Raw genomic sequence first — 27211 nt, forward strand, 5'->3', positions numbered from 1 at the left:
ATTTAGTAAAGGTACAGGACACAATACTAATACACAGAAATCCCTTGCATTCCTATATGCTAACAATGAAAAAGAAAAAAGAGAAATTAAGGAAACAATCCCATTCACTACTGCAAACAAAAAGGATAAAATAGATAACCCTATATGCAAAACAGAAAAAGAGACACAGAAATACAGAACAGACTTTTGAACTCTGTGGGAGAATGTGAGGGTGGGATATTTCAAAAGAACAGCATGTATACTATCTATGGTGAAACAGATCACCAGCCCAGGTGGTATGCATGAGACAAGTGCTCGGGCCTGGTGCACTGGGAAGACCCAGAGGAATCGGGTGGAGAGGGAGGTGGGAGGGGGGATCGGGATGGGGAATACGTGTAAATCTATGGCTGATTCATATCAATGTATGACAAAACCCACTGAAATGTTGTGAAGTAATTAGCCTCCAACTAATAAAAAATAAATAAATAAATAAATAAAAAGGAAAAAAAAAAAGGATAAAATACCTAGGAATAAACCTATGTAAGGAGACAAAAGACCTGTATGCAAAAAACTGTAAGACACTGATGATAAAAGAAATCAAAGATGATACAAACAAATGGAGGGATATACCATGTTCTTGAATTGGAAGAATCAACATTGTGAAAATGACTATACTACCCAAAGCAATCTACAGATTCAACACAATCCCTATAAAATTACCAATGGCATTTCCATAGAACTAGAACAAAAAACTTTTATAATCTGTATGGAAACACAAAGACCCTGAATAGCCAAAGCAATTTTGACAAAGAAAAACAGAGCTGGAAGAACCAACCATCCTCACTTCACACTATACTACAAAGCTACAATCATCAAGACAGTATGGTACTGGCACAAAAACAGAAATACAGATCAATGTAACAAGAAAGCAAGCCCAGAGATGAACCAACGCATCTATGGGCACCTTATCCTTGACAAAAGAGGCAAGAGTATACAGTGGAGGAAAAACAGCTCTTCAGTAAGTGGTGCTGGGAAAACTGGACAGCTATGTGTAAAAACATGAAATTAGAACACTTCCTAACACCATACACAAAAATAAATTCAAAATGGATTAAAGACCTAAATGTAAGGCCAGAAACTATAAAATGTGTAGAGGAAAACACAGGCAGAACACTCTGACATAAATCACAGCAAGATCCTCTGACCCACCTTCTATAGTAATGGAAACAGAAACAAAAACAAACAAATAAGGCCTAACTAAACTTAAGAGCTGGAGAAGGAAATTGCAACCCACTCCAGTGTTCTTGCCTGGAGAATCCCAGCGACGGAGGAGCCTGGTGGGCTGTGGTCTAGGGTTGCACAGAGTCAGACACGACTGAAGTGACTTACCAGCAAACTTAAGAGCTTTTTGCAGAGCAAAGGAAACTATGAACAAGATGAAAAGACAACTCTCAGAATGGGAGAAAAAAACTTCAAATGAAACAATTAACAAAGGATTAATCTCCAAATTATGCACGTGACTGGCATCCCTGGTGGCTCAGATGGTAAAGCGTCTGCCTGCAGTGCAGGAGACCCAGGTTCAATCCCTGGGTTGGGAAGATCCCCTGGAGAAGGAAATGGCAACCCACTCCAGTACCCTTGCCTGGAAAATTCCACGGACTGAGGAGCCTTGTGCGCTACGGTCCATGGGGTCGCAAAGAGTTAGACATGACTGAGCAACTTCACTCACTCACTCACTCTTGCAACTCAATATCAGAAAAACCACCCACCCAATGAAAAAAAGAGAAGACCTCAACAGACATTTCTCCAAAGACAACATACGGGTGGCCAATAAACACATGAAAAAATCCTCAACATTGTTAATTATTAGAGAAATGTAAATCAAAACTACAATGAGGAGTCACCTCACATGCGTCAGAATGGCCATCATCAAAAAATCTACAAACAATATATGCTGGAGAGGATGTGGAGAAAAGGGAACCCCCCTGCACTGCTGGGAAAAGTAAAATGATACAGCCACTATGGAGAAGAGCATGGAGATTCCTTAAAAAACTAAGAATGAAACTACTATGTGACCCAGAAATCCCACTACTGGTCATGTACCCTGAAAAAACCACAATTCAAAAGGACACATGTACCCCCAATGTTTACTGCAGCACTACTTATAAGAGCCAGGATACGGAAGCACCTAGATGTCCACTGACGGATGAATGGACAAAGAAGCTGTGGTACAGTGGAGTATTACTGGGCCAGGAAAAGGAACAACTGTGAGTCAGCTGAACTGAGGTGGATGAACCTAAAGCCTGTTATACAGAGTGAAGTTAAGGCAGAAAGAGAAAACAAACATTGTATATTAACATATATATATGGAATCTAGAAAAATGGTACTGATGAACCTATTCGAAGGGTAAACAGAGACACAGACATAGAGAACAGACTTGTAGACGTAGCAGGGGAAGGAGAAGGTGAGATGAGCTGAGAGAAAAGCACTAAGGCACTGACATATATACACTACCATGTGTAAAACAGATAGCTAGCAGGAAGCTGCTGTGTAACACAGGGAGCCCAGCCCAGTGCTCTGTGATGACCGAGACGGGTAGGATGGGGGCCGAGGGGAAGGTTCAAGAGGGAAGAGATATATGTATACTTATGGCTGATTCATGCTGTTATACTGCAGACACCAACACAACATTGCAAAGCAATTATCCTCCAATTAAAAATAAATAATATTTTAAAAAAGAATGCTGCTGGGAAAACAGCACCAATAGACTTACTCAATACAGAGGTGCTACAAACTTTCAGTTCAGTTTGTATACAAAAAACACAAAGAGCCTACAAAGCACAATAAAACAAAATACTCCTATACTCCCATGTTCACTGCAGTACTATTCATAGTAGCCAAGATATGAAAACAACCTAAGTGTTCATGAACAGATGAACAGATAAAATGGGGGCATGTGTTTAATATTATGTAGCCTTAAAAAAAAAGACAGAAATTCTGCCATCTGTGACAACACTGATGAATCTGGAGGGTGTTATGCTACATGAAGTAAGCCAGAGAAACACAAATAACTGCAGATATCACTTATCGCAGAGTCGGACATGACTTAGCGACTAAACAACAACAAAAAATCAAAAAGAAAAAAAAGGTAAATATGCAAAGTCATGAATGTGTTAACTCAATTGTGGAAAGCCTCTCACAATGTGTACATAGATCAAAACCATCACTTGATACCCTGAATATATTATAATTTTATGTTTATTTGTCAATTATACCTCAATAAACCAGGGGGCGGGGGCCTGGGGGAAAACACTTCCCAAAATGAAGAAAAGCACTATATAAACATAATGTGGCATTATTTTTTTAAAAACCAGTCTCTCTTAAAAAAAAAAAAAAAAACAGTCTCTCTCACTCACCCCTTTGGTCAGTCAGTCAAAACTCTAAACTCTAAATATTCCTATAAAATTTGCCATGCATTTTATTGTAACAGCTCTATTAACTTTAATAGTACCATTAAATAATACTATAAAATAGCAGCCGCTTAAATTGATCTCCTTGTTTCAAAACTAATCCATATCTAACCCATAGTTACATGCAAAATGAACACCTTTCTATAAAATCTGCTCTGTCATTCTCTATTTTTAATTTCACCACACTCCTCCACCCATTTACCCAGCTTAAAAACCTTCCCAGTTTTCTGTTGCCCATTTCACATGCCATCAGTTACCTGATTTTATGATTCTAACTCAACATTCCCACACATCCACAATTCCCTGCCTGTTGCCTATTGCTGCTGTAACAAATTTATCCACAAATTTAGTGGCTTAAACAACACAAATGATTTATCTTACAGTTTCTGGAAGTCCAAAAAGTCTCACTGGGCTAAAATCAACATGTCACCAGGGCTTTGTTCCTTCTATAGTCTCTTCAGAATATATGTTTCCTTGTCTTTTCCAGCTTCTAAAGGCTCTCCATTCCTTGGCTCATGGTCCCACATCATCTGACCTCTGCTTTCATCATCACATTTCCTCTCTCTCTCTGTTTCTATCATCACATGGTCTTTTCTGACTCTGACTTTCCTGCTTCCTTTTACAAAGATCCTTGTGTTTACCCAGGACCTATTACCAGAATAATCTATCTCAAAATTCCTATTTTCATCTACAAAATCCCTTTTGTCACATAAAGTAATGTACCACAAATTCACGTGGACGTCTTTGTGTGTGTGTGTGTGTGTGTGTGTTACTTGCTCAGTCGTGTCCGACTCTTTGTGTCCCCATGGACTGTAGCTCACCAGTCTCCTCTGTCCATGGAATTCCCCAGGCAATACTGGAGGGGGTTGCCATCCCCTTCTCCAGGGGATCTTCCCAACCCAGGGATGGAACCTGGGTCTCCTGCACTGCAGGCAGATTCTTTACCGTCTGAGCCACCAGGTCATCTTGGAGGGGGCCATTATTCACATCTTCCTTTTCTACCCTCAAGGTCACTGTTCTATCTCAGACCTCATTACCTCTCCTCTAGATTACCCTATCATCTTAAAAAGGACTGACTTCCTCAAATCTAGTCTCTCTTTGTCCCAACTATTTCTACAGATACCATAACCAAACTATTAGTAATTCTCACTTTTCAGTCATTATTACATGTCTCATACTCACTTCCCTTCTCCTTTTAGTAACTATTACAAACCTTCACACCTTTTTTAAGCTCACAACACCATTCTCAAAGTCTTTTTTTAAAGCCACGTTCCTTCTATTGCACAGAAAAAAACAAATTAAGGTTACCGAGCATGTTTCCTACCTGCAAACCTAATTTGTATCCCATCCACCTTATATTCCACCTGATCTCAGAGCAGGTGTTCCTCTTTCTCTTAAGGCTAATTTACTATAATACTACCAATCCCATATTCTCTAAATATTACTTCAAAGAGTATGGCCCATAAACAAAAGCAGCAGCATCCTGATCATCAGAAGTGCTGTATCTCAGACTCCAACCCAGACCTTCCGATTCAGAATCTGCATTTCAACAGAATTCCCATTACAGTTTGAGATGTACTATGCTAGGCTCCTCAATGGCTACTCCATTACTTGTGACTTCAACCCTTTGCTGTCTATTCACTACTTCCTCTCAGGAAATAAAAAACTCATGACTCTCTGACCTTTAAAAACAGACAAGAAAAAATAAGCAAACAATAGTATCTTGATATTGTTTATCTCTCCTTCCAATTATAGCCAAATTCTAATCTGCTCCCATATACTCAAGTCACTATAATCTGACTTATATATCCTCATTGAAACTATTGAGGTGACCAATGACCTACTTCTGGAGGAAAAATAAAGGGAAAAAGAAAGAGAAATATCAACATCTATGATGACAACACTGACTGCACCCTTTAAAAAAAAAACTAACCACTTTTAATACTTTTTTTTCCTGATTTTTTTTTTTACTTCTGTGGCTGTTTCTCAATGCTCCTTAAGGTTCCTCTTCACTTACCTATTCTCCCATGATTATTTAATTTATACTTATATATGGCTTCCCTTGTGGCTCAGCTGGTCTTTACCTGCAACATGGTAGACCTGGGTTCGATCCCCGGGTTGGGAAGATCCCTGGGAGAAGGTAATAACTACCCACTCCAGTATTCTGGCCTGGAGAATTCCATGGACTATATATAGTCCATGGGGTTGCAAAGAGTCAGACAAGACTGAGCGATTTTCCTTATTCACTATGTGAGGCTTAAGTCATCATCTAAACGTTGATCACCCCCCAAGTCATCCTTTGCCCCTCCCAATTATCCTATATGCACCTCTGACACAATACAGCTGAAACCATTTGCCTACCTCTCCAAATCCATCCACTTTCCCCTTAAATATACTCTATCCTCATGCAATGGTATCCACTGAAGTAGCAGAAATCTGGAAGTCATTCCATATTCTACCTGATCCTTTCCTCCCTTCTCCCATAACCAACTGATTTTCAAGTCCTGCCCATTCTACATCTTAAGCAGGTCTTCAGTTTTCCAGGTTCTCTGTTTCCTTAGCTACTATTTCACATGAAGAGGTCCTACATCATCTTTTACTTGGTCCAGCATAATAGTCTTACAGATTCCCCACCTCAAATCTCTACGTTTTCTAATTTACTGTTCATGCCGCCACCTGAATCTTTCAGTTTCTGACATAACTCTTTACAGCCTTATAGTGCACACAAAACCTCATCCAGCCATCCCAAAACACATAAAGTGCCAGGTCTAGAATGTTTCTTCATATGCCTCTCTTTATCAATTTTATCTGCTATGAAAAGGGATACTTCATGTCCAAGCACTAATATCTACCTCTATGAAGCCTTCCCTTATGCCAGGCAGCTGGAGATGTTCCTTGAACTATGATCCTGCAACACTTTATTCACATTTCATTAAAATTATAATAATTAATCTTTATTCTCCAATTAAACTGAGATCACTGAATTTTCATAGCCCTAACCAACATAGACCTGACAAAGGCAGATGCTCAACAAATATTCGCTGGTAGTATTACTATTGAATGGAATTCACTTTCCTTAACCTAGTATTAAAATGTTGCTTAATCTGTCTGGTCCTAACCTTTCCTTCTGAATTTGCCTAATGCTCCATGCCTTTACTCCCACAGGTTGACCTACTGAGATTATCCGCTTCCCCTCCATCTTCTATTGAAACCATACCCATCTTTCAAGGGCTAGTTCAAGAGTCCTTTGTTCTTCATAAAGCCATACCACCAACTCCAAGAAAAAAGAAAGCTCTCCCTTCTTTGAGTCCCTGTAGCACCTTATCTGCATCCTTAAGATCTCCATCATTCTCAACATTGTATTTCAGATATTACTATATTACTACTAGACTATATCCTCTTTCAAGGAGCAAACACGAAATGTAATTCATTTCCGTGTCGCTCCAGAGCCCTTAGCAAAACACACAGATAGTGGCCTTTTATTAAATAAACAAGCACACCACACTGAACCAGTTTACAAAATACCTTTATAGGCATTTTTCATTTGACTTGCTCTTTATATCAACCAAGGCATAGAGAAAGCACATGGAAGAACTAAGATGAAGAGGGTTAATAAATTTAGAGGCCAGGATCTATAAAAAGGTAAAGTCAATACTCAAGAGCAAGTATTCCAATTCAAAGGCAGGCCTCATTTATTGCTACCACACCATACTACATCCTTCTCCTCCATTTATTTCTTACATGTCTTTATGGGTCCAGCCACACAAGCCTCTTTCCCAAGTCTTCAAAAGGTCACACTGTGCAACCTAATGTTCATCAAGAGATGAACTGATAAAGAAGATAAGGTATCTACAACAGATTACTCAGCCATAAAAAAGAATGAAATAATGCCATCTGCAGCAACATGGATGGACCTAGAGATGATCATACTAATAAGTCAGAAAGAGAAAGACAAATAACCATATGATATCACTTACATGAGAAATCTAAAAAGAAATAATACAAATTAACTTATTTACAAAACAGACTCACAAACACTAAAAACAAACTTATGTCTACCAAAGGGAAACAGTAGGGGAGGGGATACACCGGAGCTCAGGGTTAACAGATGCACACGACTCTATTTACAACAGATGGACAGGAAGGACCTACAACAGTAAGGCGTATCACAGGGAACTGTCTTCAATATCTTATACAAGCTACAATGAAGAAGAATCTGAAAAAGAATAGTTATATGGGATATAGATGTGTGAGTCATTTTACTGCCTACCTGAAATTAACACACGGTAAATAAACTGCAATTTTTTTTTAACGTGAAGAAAGAAAAAAAGGCCATGCTTCTTCTTGACTTCATACCTTAAAATATTATTTTTTATCTTCCTGGGGTGCTTAGATCATCACATAGCTGACTCTTGTCATCTGCTGCTGCTGCTAAGTCACTTCAGTCATGTCCGACTCTGTGCGACCCCATAGACGGCAGCCTACCAGGCTCCTCCGTCCCTGGGATTCTCTAGGCAAGAACACTGGAGTGAGTTGCCATTTCCTTCTCCAATGCATGAAAGTGAAAAGTGACGTCACTCAGTCGTGTCTGACTCTTCGTGACCCCATGGTCTGCAGCCTACCAGGCTCCTCCGTCCACGGGATGTTCCAGGCAAGAGTACTGGAGTGGGTTGCCATTGCCTAGGTCTCCATTTAACTGTCAACTTTATAGTAAGGCTTCCCCTCATCAGAAAGATAAATTAGTACATATACACCCCTCTCCTCAACCAATGTCTCATTTACCACTATAGCCCCAATGCCTAAATCTATGTCTGGCATATAGTAAGAGATCAAAAGATACTTACTGAATTGATGAATAAAAGTTAAGAACAAGTTATCTACTTCTCTGACTGTCTGCAAATATTAATACTAAAGAATGCTTTGGGTAACAGATATCCAGCTAGTCAACTAATGGGCATAGGTCCACTGATAAAATTCTACTTTAAGAAGATTTAGGAGACAGAATCACATTTAGTTAATTAGCTTATTCAGGTAAACACTGAAATGAATTTATTCTTTATTAACCAAACATTTTACATTAATTACCCCATGGGGATTTAGTGAACGAAACTACTTTTCCTAATGTAAAACTGTGTTTGCTCCTTCTTTTTAATAACTAGAGGGTCTTCTTAATTAGAAAAATAATTCAGTCACAGAAGAAATACAAATGGTCATTTAAGAAATTTAAATGCTCTCTCCTCTCTGGTAACCAGAAAAAAGCAAAATAAAATGTTGATAATAAATTTACATCCAACAGGATGGCAAAAAGAGAAATTCTGAAAATATCAAGTAGTCACAAGAATAAAAAGAAACAGTCACTCCCATAAATTATCAGAGAAAATATAAAATTGCTAACTAAGTCTTTTTTAAAAAGGCAATTTGGTAGTATCTATCAAATGCTTTGGAATTGTAATTCCACTTTTAAGAACATATGCTACAAGAACATATGCTACAAAATCATATGCTGTCGAAAGTTATCCCTAGCATATACTTAAAAGGACTATTTGTAAATCAAAAATAATGAAAAAAAATAGCTTAGTGCCCAACAGTTGATGGTTAAATAAAGCTTGATAAATTTCATTATGGAATTCTATGTAGTTTTAGAAACATCTTCACATAATACTGTTTAAAAAACAGTAAAGAACATTTATGGCATAAAAACATCTTTAATGTTTATGAACACGTTTGTATGTAAGCATGTATGCAGAAAAAGGATGTACACCAATCTATTTACATTGTTATATATTTGGAAGGAAATGGAAATGAAAAGGACATAAAGGGCAGCTTTCACATCTTGCTATGCCTCCGTATTGTTTTCAAGTATTACATATGCAAATACAAAAAAAAGTGTAGGTTAAAAAAAAGTCACACCACTTCACTGTAGAAAACTGAAAATTACAGAAAAATTTAAGAATAAACACCAACAGAAAAGTTTAAAGATGAACACTACTAGAAATTACTACAAACCAAAATATATGGTATTTTACATTGTTTTTTACATTTTCACTTTCCTCAATAAAAACGGAAGAAGTTGTACCATTTATTCCAGTACACCAACTGCTTAACTTTACAGACTGAAATTTATAAAATTATGTGTGCTTAAGTAACACTAGGGCTTCCGTGGTGGCTCAGCTGGTAAAGAATCCACCTGCAATGGTGGAGACCTGGGTCCAATCCCTGGGTTAGTAAGACTCCCTGGAGAAGGGAATGGCTACCCACTCTAGTATCTTGCCTAGAGAATTCCATGGACTGTACAGTCCACAGGGTCGCAACAAGTTGGACATGACTGAGCAACTTCCACTTCCAGTTTCAAGTATCAATGCATATATCTTCCACAACAAACATTTTTCAAATGTTTTTTGGGCACTGTATATGAAGAAACCAATGTGACCAATCATTACACACAAAGTAGGCGAGTTTCCTCTTCTAGCCCATAGGACAATAGTGATAATTATACAGGCTTGGGTATATGGGACAACCAAAGCCTTTGGAATTTTTTTGACACCAAAAATAAGACTCTGAAACAACTTCAATCAAAAAATAAAACAAGGCATTTATGAAAAATCCAGTGCTAAAATCATTTTGTGGAGAAAGACTGCATGCTTTCCCTTAATGATCAGGAATAAAGTAAGGAAGTCCAATTTCACCACTTCTAATAAACACTGGACCCGAACTTCTAGCCACCACAACTAGACAAGAAAAAGAACTAGAGTAGAGGTAAAAAAGAAGTAAAGCATTCTCTATTTGCAGATAAGATAACACATCTTGTATATAAAATACCCTAAGGAAACCACTAAAAAATTATTAGAACAAACAAACAAATCGGCAAGATGTACAATACATGGTCAATACAGAAAAATCTACTGTAAGGAATTCCCTGGAAGTCCGGTGGTTAGGATTCAGCACTTTCACTGCCAAGGCCCAAAATTCAATCCCTGGTTGAGGAACCAAGATCCCTCAATCCATGGAGAGTAGCCCCCCCCCCCAAAAAAAAAATCTACATTAGTTTTACTCAGCAGCAATGGACAATCAAAATCTACTTAAGAAATAAGATCCTAATGTATAGCAAAGGGAACTATACTCAATACTCTATGATAAATCATAATGAAAATATGAAAAAGCATATTACATATAAACCCAAGTCACTCTGCTGTACAGCAAAAATTAACATGGCATTGCAGATCAACTATACTTCACTAAGTTTTTTAAATTTACAAAAAAAAATTAACTTACAAAATCAATTCCCATTACAATAGCCTTAAAAGAAAAATCTAGGAATAAATTTGGCAAAAAAGGTGCCAGGATTGTACCTAAAAACTTAAAACACCATTGACAATATTAAGGAAAATATAAATGGAAAGACATTCCATGTTCAGGTATTAGTTGACTTAACATTATTAAGAATATTGGTAATATTCCCTAACTAATCTTCAGGTTCAGTGCAATTCCTATGAAAATCCTTAACTTTCTTTTTTGTACAAATTGACAAGCTGATCCTAAAATTCGTATGGAAATGCAAAGGATCTCTCCACCACCCTCACCACTCCCATAAAAACACAATCATACTTTTTGATTTCAAAAATTACTGCAAAGTTAGGATAATCCAGAGTGTCATACTAGCACAAGGATGGACATGTAAATCAACAGAATGGAACTGAGATTTCAGGAAAGTAACTCAAACTAGATCAAAGACCAGCATGTAAGAACTGAAAGTATAGGGAAAAAAAAAGAACTGAAAGTATAAAAACCCTTTGAAGAAAATATAGGAGAAAATTTTTGTGACTTTCAATTAGGAAATGCCTTCTTAGATACAACACCAAAGCACAAGCAACAAAAGGAAAAATTAACTAGACTTCATCAAAATTTAAAACTTTTTGTGTTTAACAGACATCAGCAAAGTGATACAAATAGACATCAGCAAAGTGATACAAAGGGAGAAAAATATTTGCAAATCACATATCTGTGCCATAAATTATTTAACTGCTCCCCTATTCAGAGTACTTAAGTTGTTTCAGTTTTTTTTATTATGCAGGAATTATTCATTTTGTGAATATACTAAAAACCACTGACTGCACCATTTAAAACCAGAGTAAACTGTACAATACTTTAAAACTAGAAAAAATAAATAACACCGAATTGCTTCCTGTTTATTTTAAAGGTATATCTTCTTTCCTTATGTTCCTAACACAACACTAAAAGTTAAAAAAAAAAAAAATACAAAACACACGGTTGACTTTTGCTGATTTGCTCAGGCAAACAAGTTCTAATCCACTGAGCATAACCCTGTCTTCATGTTTCACTGAATCATGTCTTCAAATGTATTTCTGAAGAGAGAAAAAAGAAAGACAGGAGAACACAGAAAGGGCTTGATACCTGACTTGCACAGAGGCACATAGTTTTGATTAGTCTAGCTCTGGTCATCATGAATTTATTTCAAGCCCAATATGAGACCCTGTTAATAGCAAAATGTATTAATAGTTTTATATACAAGCAATTTCATCCTCTGTCACCCCCTTCTCCTCCTGCCCTCAGTCTTTCCCAGCATCAGGTCTCAATCAGGATGAGATGGTTGGATGGCATCATCAACTCAAGTTTGGTAATGAGTTTCAGCAAACTCCATGAGAAGGTGAAGGACAGGAAGGTCTGGCATGCTGCAGCCCATGGGGTCGCAAAGTCAGACACAACTGAGCAACTGAACACCAACAATACAAGAAATGGATAAAGACAGGAATACTCTCAAATTAATCTCTGGATTCAATGCAATCCCTATGAAGTGTTATTCAGTTTTGAAATGTGGGCTATTTTGTAATTCAAATCAATCTAAAATTATTTGTCAAGTATCTATCACCTATAGATACACACAGGTGACAAATGCTTAAGAGACACCAAGATTAAAAAAGAACTTCATGGAACTTAAAATCCAGTGGCTGAAGAAAAAACAGTTATGAAAATTCTCATCAAATTACACAAGCTAGAAATGAAATAAGTACCTGGGGGAAAAAAAAGTATATACAGAATTCTATACCTAGCAAAAATATCTTTCACAATGGAGACTTTTTCAAACAGATAAAACAGCAGACCAACATTAAAAGAAATGTTCAAAACCATCCCTCTGGCTACAGAAAAAAATATCATATTAAAATTTGGGTCTATACAAAGGAAAGAGAAATGCTTGAAAAAGTATATATAAGGGCTTCTCTGGTGGCCCAGTGGTAAAGAATCTGCCTGCCAAGGCATGAGAATGCAATGAACACAGGTCCAATCTCTAATCTGGGAGGATCACACATGTCACAGAGCAACTAATAAGCCCATGTGCTACAACTACTGAGCCTATGCTCTAGAGCCTGGGAGCCACAATAAGAGAGGCCACTGCGAAGAGAAGCCCACACACCACAACTAGAGAGAAGCCCCTGCTCATCTCAACTAGAGAAAAACATACACAGCAATGAAGATATAGCACAGCCAAAAATAAAATGAGACATTTTTAAAAATGATATATAAAGTAGGTAAGTAACTTTTCTCATTTTACATTTCATGTCTACGTATAACATAGGTTATACACATGTAGAAATAAAACATGACAAGAACAGTGCAAAAGACAAGAAGAAAAGGGAGATATGCTCCTGTAATGTTATATGATACATGAAGGTAGACTGTGACAAATTAAAAATATATATTACAAAGCCAAGGATATATATATTCAATATCTCATAATAATCAATAATGAAGAAGGATATATATATATACATAAAAATAACTGAATCACTTTGCTATACACCAGAAACTAACACAACACCGTAAATCAACTATATTTCAATTAAAAAAAAAAAACACTCAAGGAGAAAACCTCTGAACATGAATTGGGCAGTTTGAGGGGGCAGGATGGGAGGACAAAGAATAGAAATCATAAAATAAAATGACTGCCAAGTGGGATTCCATGAAAATTAAAAATTTCTGCTCTTTGAAATTACTGTTAAGAAAAGGTAAGCCACAGCCTGGCTCATCTTTACAAAATATGTTATCTGATAAAGAGTTTGTACCCAGGATATGTACCGAACTCATACAACTCAATAAGACAAGCAATTCAATTCACAAAGAATATGGACAAAACATTTTAAGATACTTCATGGAAGACACGAAGAGCAACTAGAAAGAAGCTCAACAGTACTAGTCTTTCAGTTCAGTTGCTCAGTCGTGTCAGATTCTTTGCGACCCCATGAATTGCAGCACTCTAGGCCTCCCTGTCCATCACCAACTCCCAGAGTTTACTCAAACTCAGGTCCATCGAGTCGGTGATGCCATCTAGCCATCTCATCCTCTGTCATCCCCTTCTCCTCCTGCCCCCAATCCCTCCCAGCATCAGGGTCTTTTCCAATGAGTCAGCTCTTCGCATGAGGTGGCCAAAGTATTGGAGTTTCAGCTTCAGCATCAGTCCTTCCAATGAACACCCAGGACTGATCTCCTTTAGGATGGACTGGTTGGATCTCCTTGCAGTCCAAGGGACTCTCAAGGGTCTTCTCCAACACCACAGTTCAAAAGCATCAATTTTTCAGTGCTCAGCTTTCTTCCCAGTCCAACTCTCACATCCATACATGACCACTGGAAAAATCATAGCCTTGACTAGACGGACCTTTGTTGGCAAAGTAACGTCTCTGCTTTTTAATATGCTATCTAGGTTGGTCATAATTGTCCTTCCAAGGAGTAAGTGTCTTTTCATTTCATGGCTGCAATCACCATTTGCAGTGATTTTGGAGCCCAAAAAAATAAAGTCTGACACTGCTTCCACTGTCTCCCCATCTATTTGCCATGAAGTGATGGGACTGGATGCCATGATCTTAGTTTTCTGAATGTTGAGCTTTAAGCCAACTTTTTCACTCTCCTCTTTCACTTTCATCAAGAGGCTTTTTAGTTCCTCTTCACTTTCTGCCATAAGGGTGGTGTCATCTGCATATCTGAGGTTATTGATGTTTCTCCCAGCCATCTTGATTCCAGCTTGTGCTTCTTCCAGCACAGCATTTCTCATGATGTACTCTGCATATAAGTTAAATAAGCAGGGTGACAATATAGAGCCTTGACATACTCCTTTTCCTATTTGGAACCAGTCTGTTGGTCCATGTCCAGTTCTAACTGTTGATTCCTGACCTGCATATAGGTTTCTCAAGAGGGGGGTCAGGTGATCTGGTATTGCCATCTCTTTCAGAAGTTCCCACAGCTCATTGTGATCCACACAGTCAAAGGCTTTGGCACAGTCAATAAAGCAGAAATAGATGTTTTTCTGGAATTCTCTTGCTTTTTTGATGATCCAACGGATGTTGACAATTTGATCTCTGGTTCCTCTGCCCTTTCTAAAACCAGCTTGAACATCTGGAAGTTCACGATTCACGTATTGCTGAAGCCTTGCTTGGAGAATTTTGAGCATTACTTCACTAGCGTGTGAGATGAGTGCAATTGTGTGGTAGTTTGAGCATTCTTTGGCACTGCCTTTCTTAGGGATTGGAATGAAAACTGACCTCTTCCAGTCCTGTGGCCACTGCTGAGTTTTCCAAATTTGCTGGCATATTGACTGCAGCACTTTCACAGCATCATCTTTCTGGATTTGAAATAGCTCAACTGGAATTCCATCACCTCCACTAGCTTTTTTCGTAGTGATGATTTCTAAGGCCCACATTAGGAAACTGTAAATAAAACCACAATGATGTACCACTATGTATCAACTAGAACAGCTAAAATCAAAGACAAAAGCTGAAGTCTCAGTAAGAATGCAAAGTAACTGGAATGCTCAAACATGGCCAACTAGAATGCAAAATGGTACAGCCATTTTGGAAAACAGGCTGGCATTTTCTTATAAAGTCAAACATTCACTTAACCATACAACACAGCAATCCCACCCCTAATTTGTTCATCAAAAAAAAATATATATATATATTCAAATGTTCACAGCTGCTTTGTTCACAACAACCCCAAACTGGAAACAATTCAATTGTATATCAACTGGGTAGCAGGATAAGCAAACTGTGGTATATTCATAAGTGGAATATCATTCAGCAATAAAAAGGAACAAACCACTGGAACATAAATAACATCAGTGAATCTCAAAGGCATGCTAAGTAAAAGGTAGACATCAAAAATTACATACCATATAATTCCATTTATATGACATCAAGAAAAGTAAAACTAATGTGACAGAAAGTAAATTCATGGTTGTCAAGGACCACAGGTAGAAGCAGAGAATGGACCACAAAGAGGCATAGGGAACGTTCGGAGGCAACAAAAACGCTCCAGTTACCATGACTGTGATGACTGTTACACAGATGTGTGTGTGTGTGTGTGTGTGTGTGTATTTGCCAAAACCCATTTAACTATACACTTAAAACTGGTGAATTACACTATATGTAAAGTTATACTTCAATAAAACTGAATTTTAAAAAATGAATAAATAAAACATGTCCAATATACCTGGGGTTAGGCAGGAGAATTCTATTTAATGTAAGCCTGGATGTAGTAAGTATACATAAAAGTGATCTCAGAGAAAAAAGCATTAAGACAAAGCACTTTGGGATGAGATTAATGAAGGCTTCATAGATAAGATGACACCCAAACTATGGTTCAAAGAATGGACAAGCAGGACTGGCCAATGAAAGGTACAACATAAATCAAGGTACAGGAGCTTACAACTCTATATTTTTAGAATAGTAAGGAGTCCAGTTTGTATTGTCATCAGCATATACAGTGAGAAATAAGGTTATTTTATTTCTACAATGGAGAATCTTAAATACCCAACTCAAGAATTTGACTCTGTAAACATGTTTTATAGATAAATGACAGATTCAAAGTGGTATTTTAAGATTAATTTGAATGCAGAAAACAGGAGAGACTCAAAAATGTAAAGCCCAAAAGCAAGCAGAATCAACAATAGAAACATCAGCTGCTGCTGCTGCTGCTAAGTCACTTCAGTCGTGTCTGACTCTGTGCGACCCCATCCCTGGGATTCTCCAGGCAAGAACACTGGAGTGGGTTGCCATTTCCTTCTCCAATGCATAAAAGTGAAAAGTGAAAGTGAAGTCGCTCAGTCATGTCTGACTCTTCACAACCCCATGGACTGCAGCCTACCAGGCTCCTCCGTCCATGGGCTTTTCCAGGCAAGAGTACTGGAGTGGGGTGCCATTGCCTTCTCCGAGATACATGAGCTAGAGAGTTCCAAACTAAGTAAGAGCCCACTAAAGACCATTACTTCCCAGGTGGCTTCCCAGGTGGCTCAGTGGGTAAAGAATCCACCTGCAATGCAGGAGACGCAGGCAGATACAGGTTCAATCTCCAGGTCGGTAAGATCCCCTGGAGAAGGACATAGCAACCCACTCCAGTATTGCTGCCTAGAGAATCCCATGGACAGAGGAGACTAGCAGGCGACAGCCCACAAGGTCACAGAGGTAGACACAGCTGAGGTGACTGAACACACCACACAAAGAACATTACAGAAGAACCAGTCAGAACCAGCAATTCATCAGAACTCTCGAAGGAGAAGAGTTAAGTACTACTAACGTTTTCCCACTGGATGTCTGAGAGAAACTAATGCCACTTAAAACATGTATGCACACACAAATCAAAAACTTATTAAAACTAAAAGCTATATAAAGAAGGTTAAAAGACTCACAAAAATATTAGTACCACAAAAAACACTTCGTATCTAATACAAAGAGCTCTTATACATTAGAAAAACAACAAAATAATTAATCAAGAAATTAGAACATTCAATATATGAATGAAAATAAAGGCATCTTTACTAGAAACACAAATTAAAAAAAAGTGGGACATCTGACAATTCCAAGTGATGGTGAGACCAAAGAAACAGGCATTCTCACATCATAGGGAAATATAAATTGATAAAAGTCTTCTAAAGGCAATATGATAGTGTATCAAGCTTATAAGCCTATAAATTGACCCCAGCAATTTTATCCCTAGGAAATCCAATCTAGGAGAGATTATGAACAAATGCACACAAAAATTTTGTGATGCATACATGATCATAGAGAAAAAAACAAAAAACTAAGAATCTAGCAAAATGGACTTGGCCAAACAAGTTACGATCTATTCACATAACACAATACTAGGAGTCAATATAAAAAATACACTATGGACTACAGGGTACAAAATAGAATTAGAGCATGTTATGTAAAATCTTATGTCCTTGCAAATATATGCACAGAAGTCTAGTAGAATGTTCATCAAAATGACACAGGGTGATCATCTCAGGTAGGTGGATTCAAAGGGACTTTTAATCTCTTATACTTCTCTGTACTACCAAAATGTCTACATAAGACTCTATTATTCTTTGAGGATATACAAAAAATAATGAAGAGCAATATCAGAAAAAGAAATGACTCCAAGAGAAGTGAAATAATCAATTAAAAGGTGGACAAATTAAGTTTGAAGTGTCAATAAAATACCTCAGTGAAAGTATCCCTACACAACTGAAAATGCAGAAACAGCAGAGGGGAGGCACGCAGCCCATTAACTACTTTCGGTTTCCAGTTCCTCTCACTACCTTTTTCATTTCCATTTATGTAAATTCCAATTTCCAGCCTAGATTTTTATGCTCTAACCTACATTTATTCTTTAAACACATTAAGAACACTAGATTCTAACATAATTTACATGTGTAGAAATTCAAGAAACAAAAATCACTGTGAATAATACCTCTGATTTTTCTAGCTTTTTCTATGATTCAACAGATGTTGGCAATTTGATTTCTGGTTCCTCTGCCTTTTCTAAATCCAGCTTCTACATCTGGAAGTTCTCAGTTCATATACTGTTGAAGCCTACCTTGAAGGATTTTCAACAATACTTTGCTAGCATGTGACATGAGTACAACTGTACAGTAGTTTGAACACTCTCTGGACCTGCCTTCTTTCAGACTGGAATGAAAACTGACCTCTTCCAGTAGAGCAATTAAAGAGCTTCTTGATGAAGGTGAAAGAGGAGAGTGATAAAGCGGGCTTAAAACTCAACACTCAAAAAATGAAGATCATGGCATCTGGTCCCATCACTTTGTGGCAAATAGATGGGGAAACAATGACAGACTATTTTCTTGGCTCCAAAATCACTGTGGACAGTGACTGCAGCCATGAAATTAAAAGACACTTGCTCCTTGAAAGAAAAACAGTGACAAATCTAGACAGCATATTAAAAAGCAGAGACATTACTTTGCCAACAAAGGTCCGTCTAGTCAAACCTATGTTTTTTCCAGTAGTCATGTACAGATGTGAGAGATGGACAATAAAAAAGGCTGAATGCCGAAGAATTGATGCCTTTTAACTGTGATGCTGGAGAAGACTCTGGAGAGTCCTTTTGACTGCAAGATCAAACCAGTCAATCCTAAAGGAAATCAGTCCTGAATATTCATTGGAAGGACTGAGGCTGAAGCTCCAATACTTTGACCACCTGATGTGAAGAGCCGATGCACTGGAAAAGACCATGTTGCTAGGAAAGATTGAAAGCAGGCAGAGAAGGGGACAAAAGAGGATGAGATGGTTGGATGGCATCACAGACTCAATGGACATGAGTTTGAGCAAGCTCCAGTACAGGACAGGTAAGCGTGGCGTGCAGCAGTCCATGGGAGGTAGCAAAGAGATGGACATGACTGAGCAACTAAACAAGACCTGATTTTTCTAGCAAACACTTTTGCTTCCAACATCCACTTTAAAGTTTACAAGTATCTACATATGAAACAAAGTCAACCAAAAACAAAAATAACAGCAAAAACTTAAGTGACATTCATAGAAAGCATACAGAATAAAAAATTTAAATGACCTTAAACATTAATATTACACAACATTAACTTTCAACTGGTTTTTCAGAAATAGCTATTAATTTTTCAGAGTTAGGAAATGAAAGTTTGACATAAAGTTTATTCAGAAAATTTTCACCAAGAAAAACAGATCATTATCTTGATCACACAACAGAGTGCAAATATAAACATCAAATCTGAACTTATTCTTTTGTGGGGAAGTAGGGGAGGGCTCCCACACATCCTAGCATGTGAAACCTTAATTCCCCAACCAGGGATCTGAACACTGGCCCCAAGCATAGAGTCCTAACCACTGAACTGCCAGGGAAGTCCCTGAATTCATTCTATGCACATTAAAAGTGACTCCCAGTATCCTTGACTCATTCCAATTAAGTAGGAGCTAAAAGAGGGAGGTTCTTAAATTCTTCACTTAAAAATCAAAACAATTACTTCCCCCATCCTGGGGTATATGTGAACCAAAACAGTAGGTAAGTTTAGAGATACAACTGGCATCTGTGCAAAAGTTGGTCTGCATTAATCTGTGGAGAAAAATATTTAAATTAATTCAACCACTAATAAATACACTTTGGAATTTGTCTTCTAAGAGCTTGCAATCTAGTAGGGAAATGTAGTCAGACAAACAATTAAATTTTTAAAAGCTCTACATTAAAGCTATAGCAAAGTGCTATACAGATATAAAAAAAGGAATTAACTTTTTCTGGATGAATGGAGAAAGGTCTCAGGATGGTGGAATTTGAGCTGGATTTTGAGCTGCAAAGGTGGAGGCAAAGAAGAGAAAGAGATTTCAAGCTAAAGGAACAGCAAAAGTAAAAATGTAGAGAAACAGAAGTGCCTCTAAAAGTAGAACTCTGATAGAACAGGGCCAGATAATAAAAGGCCATACCTGACAATGCACTAGAAAATGTGGAGTTAATTAATGGAAGTGACACAACCTAACCAAAATTTTCAGAAAACTCTCCTGGATAAAGAATGAACTGGGAAGAAAAGAATGGATGAACAGGAAAGAAAAGAATAACAGGAAGTCTGATCACAAATGAGGGCCTGAACTAAGGCAGTATCAGTGTTAAAACAAAAACGTGATACAGAATGAGTAGACGTAAATGTCAGGTAAGGTTTGGTCAGAGAAGTAGCAAAACACAAGGGCATCTTGGGAATGAAAGGGGTGATTACTGGTTTAGAGATTTAAGACAGTTCACCTGAATTTCCACCCCTTCTGAGTGTTTCTGCATTTATTCAACTAACCTATCTTTTTAACTCTTTTGAAAAGCATTTTAAGAACTCAATTCATCTATGGATATTCATGACATTTCTAGTAAGTACATATCAAATTAGTATTTTATCAGTAATAGTGTTTTTAAAATCCTGGAATGTCTTCATTTATTTCTGAGCACTGGTTTTTAGAACAAAACACTAAATAATCTACAACAGAGGTAGCCTACAACATATGCAAGTGAATACTAGTAAATTCTTTTAAATTTATGCCTGTCTTTAGATCCTCAGGGTCTCATTATTCCATAATTGAGGATTCTGCTGCTGCTTGGTGGAAAAGAACTTCCACAGGTTCCGAAAAGGAATCAGTTACATATAGCAATTTATTGCACTGATTGCAACTGGTCTGACTTGAGTGACTTCAGACCAAGACATGCCATTGCAATAACTAAGTATTACTAGTGCCTCCAAGAAATGTTTTTAGCCTCCTATTCATAAAACCTACAAATTAAAAGACAAAATGACCTGAAAAGACCTTTAGAAGAATTTGGGTTTTTTTGAAAAATTTTTTAAATCTTCAAAATGCTGCGGAGATGGTCAGAAAACAGAAATTAACACACAAGTAACCAAACGGGGTAAATTTTAGCAAAACAGATCGCCAAGTGAGGTGGTCAGCTCCCCTGAGCCCCTACAGCACAATATCTATCAAGAGTTTATACTTCAGGATCAGCTCAGCGTTTGAATTCAAGCTGACCTTGGAACAAATCACTTAACTTTTTAGAGGTTCCATTTCCCAGTCTATCAACAAGAATGTTCCAACCACAATATGACTTTGCAGGTGAATGTATGTTAAGTATCGGTCAATGCCTGGCACTCAGTAAAATCTAAATGTCAGTACCACTCTCTCTCATTCCACACAGCCCCTCTTCAGTTCACTTGCACATTTATTGTAAAGGCCAATCAGCAGAATTATGTGACTTCTACCACCCCAACTGTCAACTAGCAAAGAAAATATGGTAACCTGGTCTTAAAAGAGAAAAAAGTAAAAAAGGACTTTATGAAAAGCATGAGTAGCAGGGGGGCTAAAGATTCAGATGGAGGCAAAGAGCAGGCTGTCAATGGAAGTAGAAGTCGATGGAATAGAGCATTTATTCTAGGAATACAGAGAAAAACTTTCATTTCATGGTTTCAATACCATTTTAAACATGCATGCATTTCCTTAAAATATCTACACTGACAATTCATTATTATATAAGCTCCCTGAGTGCTACAAAGTATCACTCTGCTATTTCCTATAGCAAAACACACAGTTGCTATTAAACTCTTAAGTATCCAGGCCCACAGTATTTCATATGCTCAGTAAACTCCATCATCCCTTTCTGTCCCAATTTAACAATTAGTAAGTCTACTGGTGCCAGATATTACTCTGAGCATAGGAATACAATGGTAGGCAAGACAGGCTAATTGCCTTCATGGAGCTCACAATCCAACAGTCTATTCATTAAACAATGTGGGCCATCTACCATAATTACTTAAAACTTTCTGCATTAACGTGAACAAGAGAGATCAATTAGTTGTTCCAAAACAGTAACAACACATTTGCTATGTTTAAAAATCAAGTTTTTCAATCAACTATTTTAACTATATATTCTGAGTTCTATTTTCAAGTAGGACATTTGACAAACTAGGCATAATACAATGTGAAATCTAAAAACTGTATGAAAAATTAGGTTTTTGACCCAGACAAAAAAAAGACTCAGAAGACACAACTGTCTACATTTTGAAGAGACAGCATACATGTTTGCTCTGAACTATTCCAAAAAGCTAAACTCAAAGCACTGAGCAGAAGTTACGTGGAGGCAGATTTCTGGTTTCAATATGAAAAATTCCAGCAATTCAAGCTATTCAATAAATATTCTACAATGTTATGTTTCTGTAATAGTCTATAATATTTCTATACTTCACAAAACACAAATTTTTTCCCTGTAAAAATATCAGTTTTATTGAGATGTAACAAATACAGCAAAATTTACCAATTTTAAATACACACAAAACACAAATTTTTCATTTAATCCTTGAAATAATCCTAAAAAACAAGTATTTCCCTGTTAAAGTTTAGGGAATGGAATCTCCCAGGGTCTTGCTAAGAAACTGGGCAAACCAGCAGTAGAAGTTCCAAATCTAACAGAATAGGCTGTCGCAAAGTAATATAACATCTTCCCACCTCTATTAGATGTATACATGCACACAGTCAAAAGGCTAGCTGTCAGGAATGTTGGCCAATCTATTCTAAAGCTTCTTCGAAATCCAACCATTTATAAACATGGGTGATCAGTACAGACACCATGAAAACATTCTGTATGAATGATCCTCTAGAATGCCAGGCTTATAAAGGGAAGGACCTTGCCTTTCTTCACTGCTATATTTCAGTCCCTAAAACAGTTATCTGGCATATAATACATGCTCAATAAATACTTGCTAAATATAAAATAACACCCCTAACCACACATAACGCTGCTCTGTAATAAATAGAAAATACACAGCACTATTAGATAATAAAGGACCTCACTGAAGTACCTACCTAGCAACTAAGAAGTCTGATAAACACAAAATTCATTCTTAAACCTGCATCATACACTTACTATCTATCTAAAGCACAAAACTTAGACCTAATCAGTAAAAAACAAATTTACCTGCAAAAAATACAAACATTTTGGCAAACCTAACATATTTCATTTAAAGTAAAATATAAACTCATACAAGATATGAGTGAAATTGAGTGTTCAATCTTGATATTCTCTGCTTAACACATCAACTAGCACTATTAAGTGTGCTGCAACCCTGCAAGAATGAAGAGATTTATACAGCTGTTTTGGTTTAAAGGCAAACACAAATCTCTGCTGGAATGACATCTTTACAAACACTAGGCTGACGCTTCAAGAAGATCTAATTTTACAGGTACACATATTGTGTTCAACATAACCACGCTCAGCAGCTGCTTGGCATTATTGAAAAGACCAATAGAAAAAAAAAAAACTGACAAACATTTTCTAATACCCTAAACTATAAAGTCTAGAATTCCCACATCTAAGGGAATTTAAGAACATGAAATATCCTCAAAAATTACTTTCAATTTATTTTGCTTAAAAGATATAAATTTATATCCAGGCACACACTTTTTTTGGAAAAGAGTATTACATAACAGGTAAGGCATAACAGATGCATAAAAGAATTACTCCAATTTGACTAGATCAAATTATACTTTTCAATGATACTTGAACAAAAATCCTGATACTCAAAGGTCTAGTTAACTTTAATGTAAATAATTTAAATAGCAGATAGTGTAATAGTGTAAGAAACGTTCAGTACTAAGTCATTCACTCGGTCACTATACTGGATCACAGCAACTAGACTGTATTTAAATGACGTTATCAGCAACTGAGTGTCACACAAACAAACAATGAAACCACAATCTCGCCATTTTTTTCTTTCTAAAACCAGGACTGGAAGGTCAGGTGAAAAAACTATTTCACACAAGAATATAAAATAAGCATCTTCAAAATTTATAACCATGAGACTTCACTTCAGCTGTTTCACATACTGAAACAACGAACTTTACGGAAAGGCTGCTTCTCCCATCGCTGTACTCCTCATGTGCAACACACGCAACCCACACCTAACTCTGACATCAGCACCTGCTGCCCACTCTCCACTATTTACTCCCTGAGCCGCAACCCAGTCCTGCGTCTCCAGCAATGAAACCTCTTCTGAGAGCTTTCAAATTGTGACAAATCCAACCACCTCTCGGTTTGCCCAAAGCAACTGGGCTGGGAAAAGCTAAGAGCAGTTTAGAGAAACCTGTTAATATATCAATGCAACAAGTTTAAAACTTTGAACTCTTCCCCAGAACGCTTCCTTTCCAGGGCGAGGAGAGTCTGCTGGACCTGTCGCTTTGTCCCCTCCAAACGCCCCAACAGGGGTCCCGGGCGCGCGAAAGCGCCCCTCCCCACCGGAAGCCCCGATCGAGGTGGGGTTTCTCGCCTCGCCCGCGGACCCGAATTTTGCGGAGTCTCATCACCTCCAGCCCAGCCTCCGGGCTCTGGCCGGCCCAGCCCAAGACGGACGCTCGGGACGCCGAACTCACCTGATCACCGGGCTGTAGGGGCTCCGGGAGCGGCGCCAGCTGCTGCTGCTGTAGGGGCTGGGGGACACGTCGCCGCCGCGCTCGTAGGAGCTGTGGCGGCTGTAGCTGGGGGAGCGGCGGCGGCTGTAGGGGCTCGGGGAGCGGGCCAGCCGCCGCGAGTAGGGGCTGCTGCCACCTCCCGCCGGACTGGGAGACTTGCGGCTCCGCAGGCTCTGCGAGGCCCGGTGGGACACCGGGCTGTCGTCCCGGCCTCCCAGCGGGCTCAGGGACCGCTGCCGCCGCCTGTAGGCCTTGGGCTCGGTCTTGTCCTCCCGATAGGCCTTGGGCGGCTCCTTATAGGCCGAAGGCGGTTCTTTGGACGATTTAGTCCGGCTCCGATGGGCCTTCGGGTCTCGGTCCTTACGGCTGCTGCTGCTGCTGGACGTGGCCGAGGCGCTTTTCCGCCGGCCGCCGCTGCTGCTGCTGCTGCCGCTCTTGGCGGCCTCGGCCCGCTCCTCGCCGCCGTGGCCGTGGCGGCTGCGGGACTTGGAGGCCTCGCCGCCGCCGCGCTGCCCGTCCCGCCGTCGGTGCTCGCGGTGGCGATCCTTGCTGCGGCCGCTGCTGCTGCGGCGGTCCCGGCGGGGCCTGCGCTCCGACCCCTCCCCGCGACGCTGGGTGCCGGAGGAGGAGGCCGGACTCCCGCCGCTGCCCCCCGTTCCCCCGGCAGCCGTCGCCGCCGTTGCCGCGCTGGCCCCCCCCAGCAGCAGCCCCTGCTCGGACTGGGAGCTTACATCCTCGTACTCCACCAGCGGGGTCACACCCCCGCCGCTACTAGCACCGCCACCGCCGTCCTGCTGCGGCTGGGGCAGCGAGAAGACCCGACGCTTCTCCGCCTCCTGCCCGGCGCGGGGCCCGCGGCGCCGCTTCTGCCGCCCTCCTGCGCGCCTCTTGCCTCTCGCCAGCCGCTTGACCTCCAGAGGGGGGCCCGGGCTGAAGCAAGAGGAGGAGGCCGCGGCGGCGGCGGCTGCGGCGGCGGCCGTGCCGGGAGCAGCCAGGAAGAGCAGAGGCGGCGGGGGCGGCGGCGGTTGCAGGAGCTGCGGCTGCAGGAGCGGCAACAGCAGCGGCGGCTGCTGAGGGGACAGGAATCGCCTCCGTTTGCGGCGTTCCTCCAACTTCTTCTCCGCCCAGCTCAAGCCCCCGCCTCCCCCCAGCGCCGTGTCCGAGCTGCTCGGCATCGCCTAGAGCCCGCCGCAGAGCGCGGCGCGGGTGCGGCCTCCTCCCGGGTCAGATCCTGGCCATCTCCCCCGCCGGAAACGGGAACGGCGGCAGCGACGGCGGAGGGACACCGAGCACCAGGGCCGTCCGGGAGAAGCGCCACGATAATCCGGATCGGGACTTGGGTCCCTGGGTTCCAGGTCACAGTGGGGTACGTAGCGGCCTCCGGGCCCGAGGGCAGCAGGAATCCGAGCGGAGGAGCTCCCGATCGCTCTCGTCTTCCTAGCTTCAGCCGCAAAAACACCAGATGCGCCGGGCGCTGACCTGCGGGGGAGTCCGGAGTCCTCCAAGTGCCCCCCAGGGGTGGGGGGAGCGGCCTCGGCTGCGCTCTCGGCTCCGGTAGCGCAACGCGGAAGTACCACCTTCGTCGCCGCTTCACTTCATCGCGCCCTGACGTTGGGTGCGAGTTCAGGGGAGGGGAGTGGGCGAGACAACAACACGCCTCCGCCGCCGCCTCCTCCTCCTCAGCGTCGACGTCGTCGTCCTGTAGTGGCGGCGACACACGACGGGCGCCTCGGAAGTGGCCTGGGCCTGACAACAACTCCCGGCCTAAGGCCTCGCGCACTCTGCGGCCCGCAGGGACGGGCGGCGGGGCGGGGCGAGGCGGGGGCGACCCGGCTGCGGCTCACGGTTGGGGCAGCGAGTATGCGGGGCTGGGCGGGGGGCTGTTTCCGGGGAGATGGGGGCGGGGGGGGGGCGTTTCTGAGTCTGAGGTGGGTAGGGGCCCTGACTTTCTTCTTCCTCCGCCGCCGCGAGCAGCGGTGGCGGTGCTGCCCTTTTCCTCCGCTCCCCCCCTCCACGAGGAGGCTCCTGGAGTGCGCGGCCGGCCCGGCTCGCTCCTCCCCTTCCCTCTCCGCTCTTCGTCAGGAGGAGGGAGGACGATAGGACTTGCTGGTTGGGCCCTAACCTCCGCAACCCCTCCTTCTAGGCTCGCTCTTTCGGCCTTTCCCCTCGGCCCTGACGCAAGGCCGGGGACGCGCACGCACGTCGCGCTCCGAGAAAGCCGAAGGTGACTGGTGTCAGGGGCAAAGGAGGCGGGAACAAAGTTACCGCGCACGGACGTGCTCGCTTCCGCCAAGCGGCTGGCTCCGGGCCGGAAGTGACGTAAGTAGAGACAGCCTCACGTCCGGTGAGGGTGGGCCTCTGTGTGAAGAAGGGTTAAAGAAAGAAGATTCATGTACCGCCCATTGCTGTCGCTGGAGAATCGCAGTAATGGCACGTTGGTCGTGCCTGTTGCTTGCATCCAACGCGCGGTGCCGGCTCCGGATCACCGCAGGCGACGTACCGCCTGCCTGTTGAAAGGTCATGGC

At 40.8% G+C, this 27211-nt stretch overlaps 1 protein-coding gene and 1 non-coding gene across 3 annotated transcripts in view; one reads left to right on the top strand and one right to left on the bottom strand.

Moving 5' to 3' along the window:
• The window catches only part of CDK13 (cyclin dependent kinase 13), a 122613-nt gene extending 95778 nt beyond the window's left edge, over positions 1–26835 (bottom strand). For both annotated transcript variants that reach the window (XM_043463537.1, XM_043463536.1), the window contains exon 1: positions 24648–26835. In XM_043463537.1, coding sequence (XP_043319472.1) covers positions 24648–25861 — 1214 coding nt within the window. In that variant the 5' untranslated portion in view covers positions 25862–26835. The remainder of the gene's footprint in view (positions 1–24647) is intronic.
• Positions 1506–1577, top strand: TRNAC-GCA. Its single transcript has one exon. It is a non-coding gene; the product is annotated as a tRNA-Cys (tRNA).
• Positions 26836–27211: the final 376 nt, after the last annotated feature.

This window comes from Cervus canadensis, chromosome 3, assembly GCF_019320065.1.
Source record: "Cervus canadensis isolate Bull #8, Minnesota chromosome 3, ASM1932006v1, whole genome shotgun sequence".
NCBI lineage: Eukaryota > Metazoa > Chordata > Mammalia > Artiodactyla > Cervidae > Cervus > Cervus canadensis.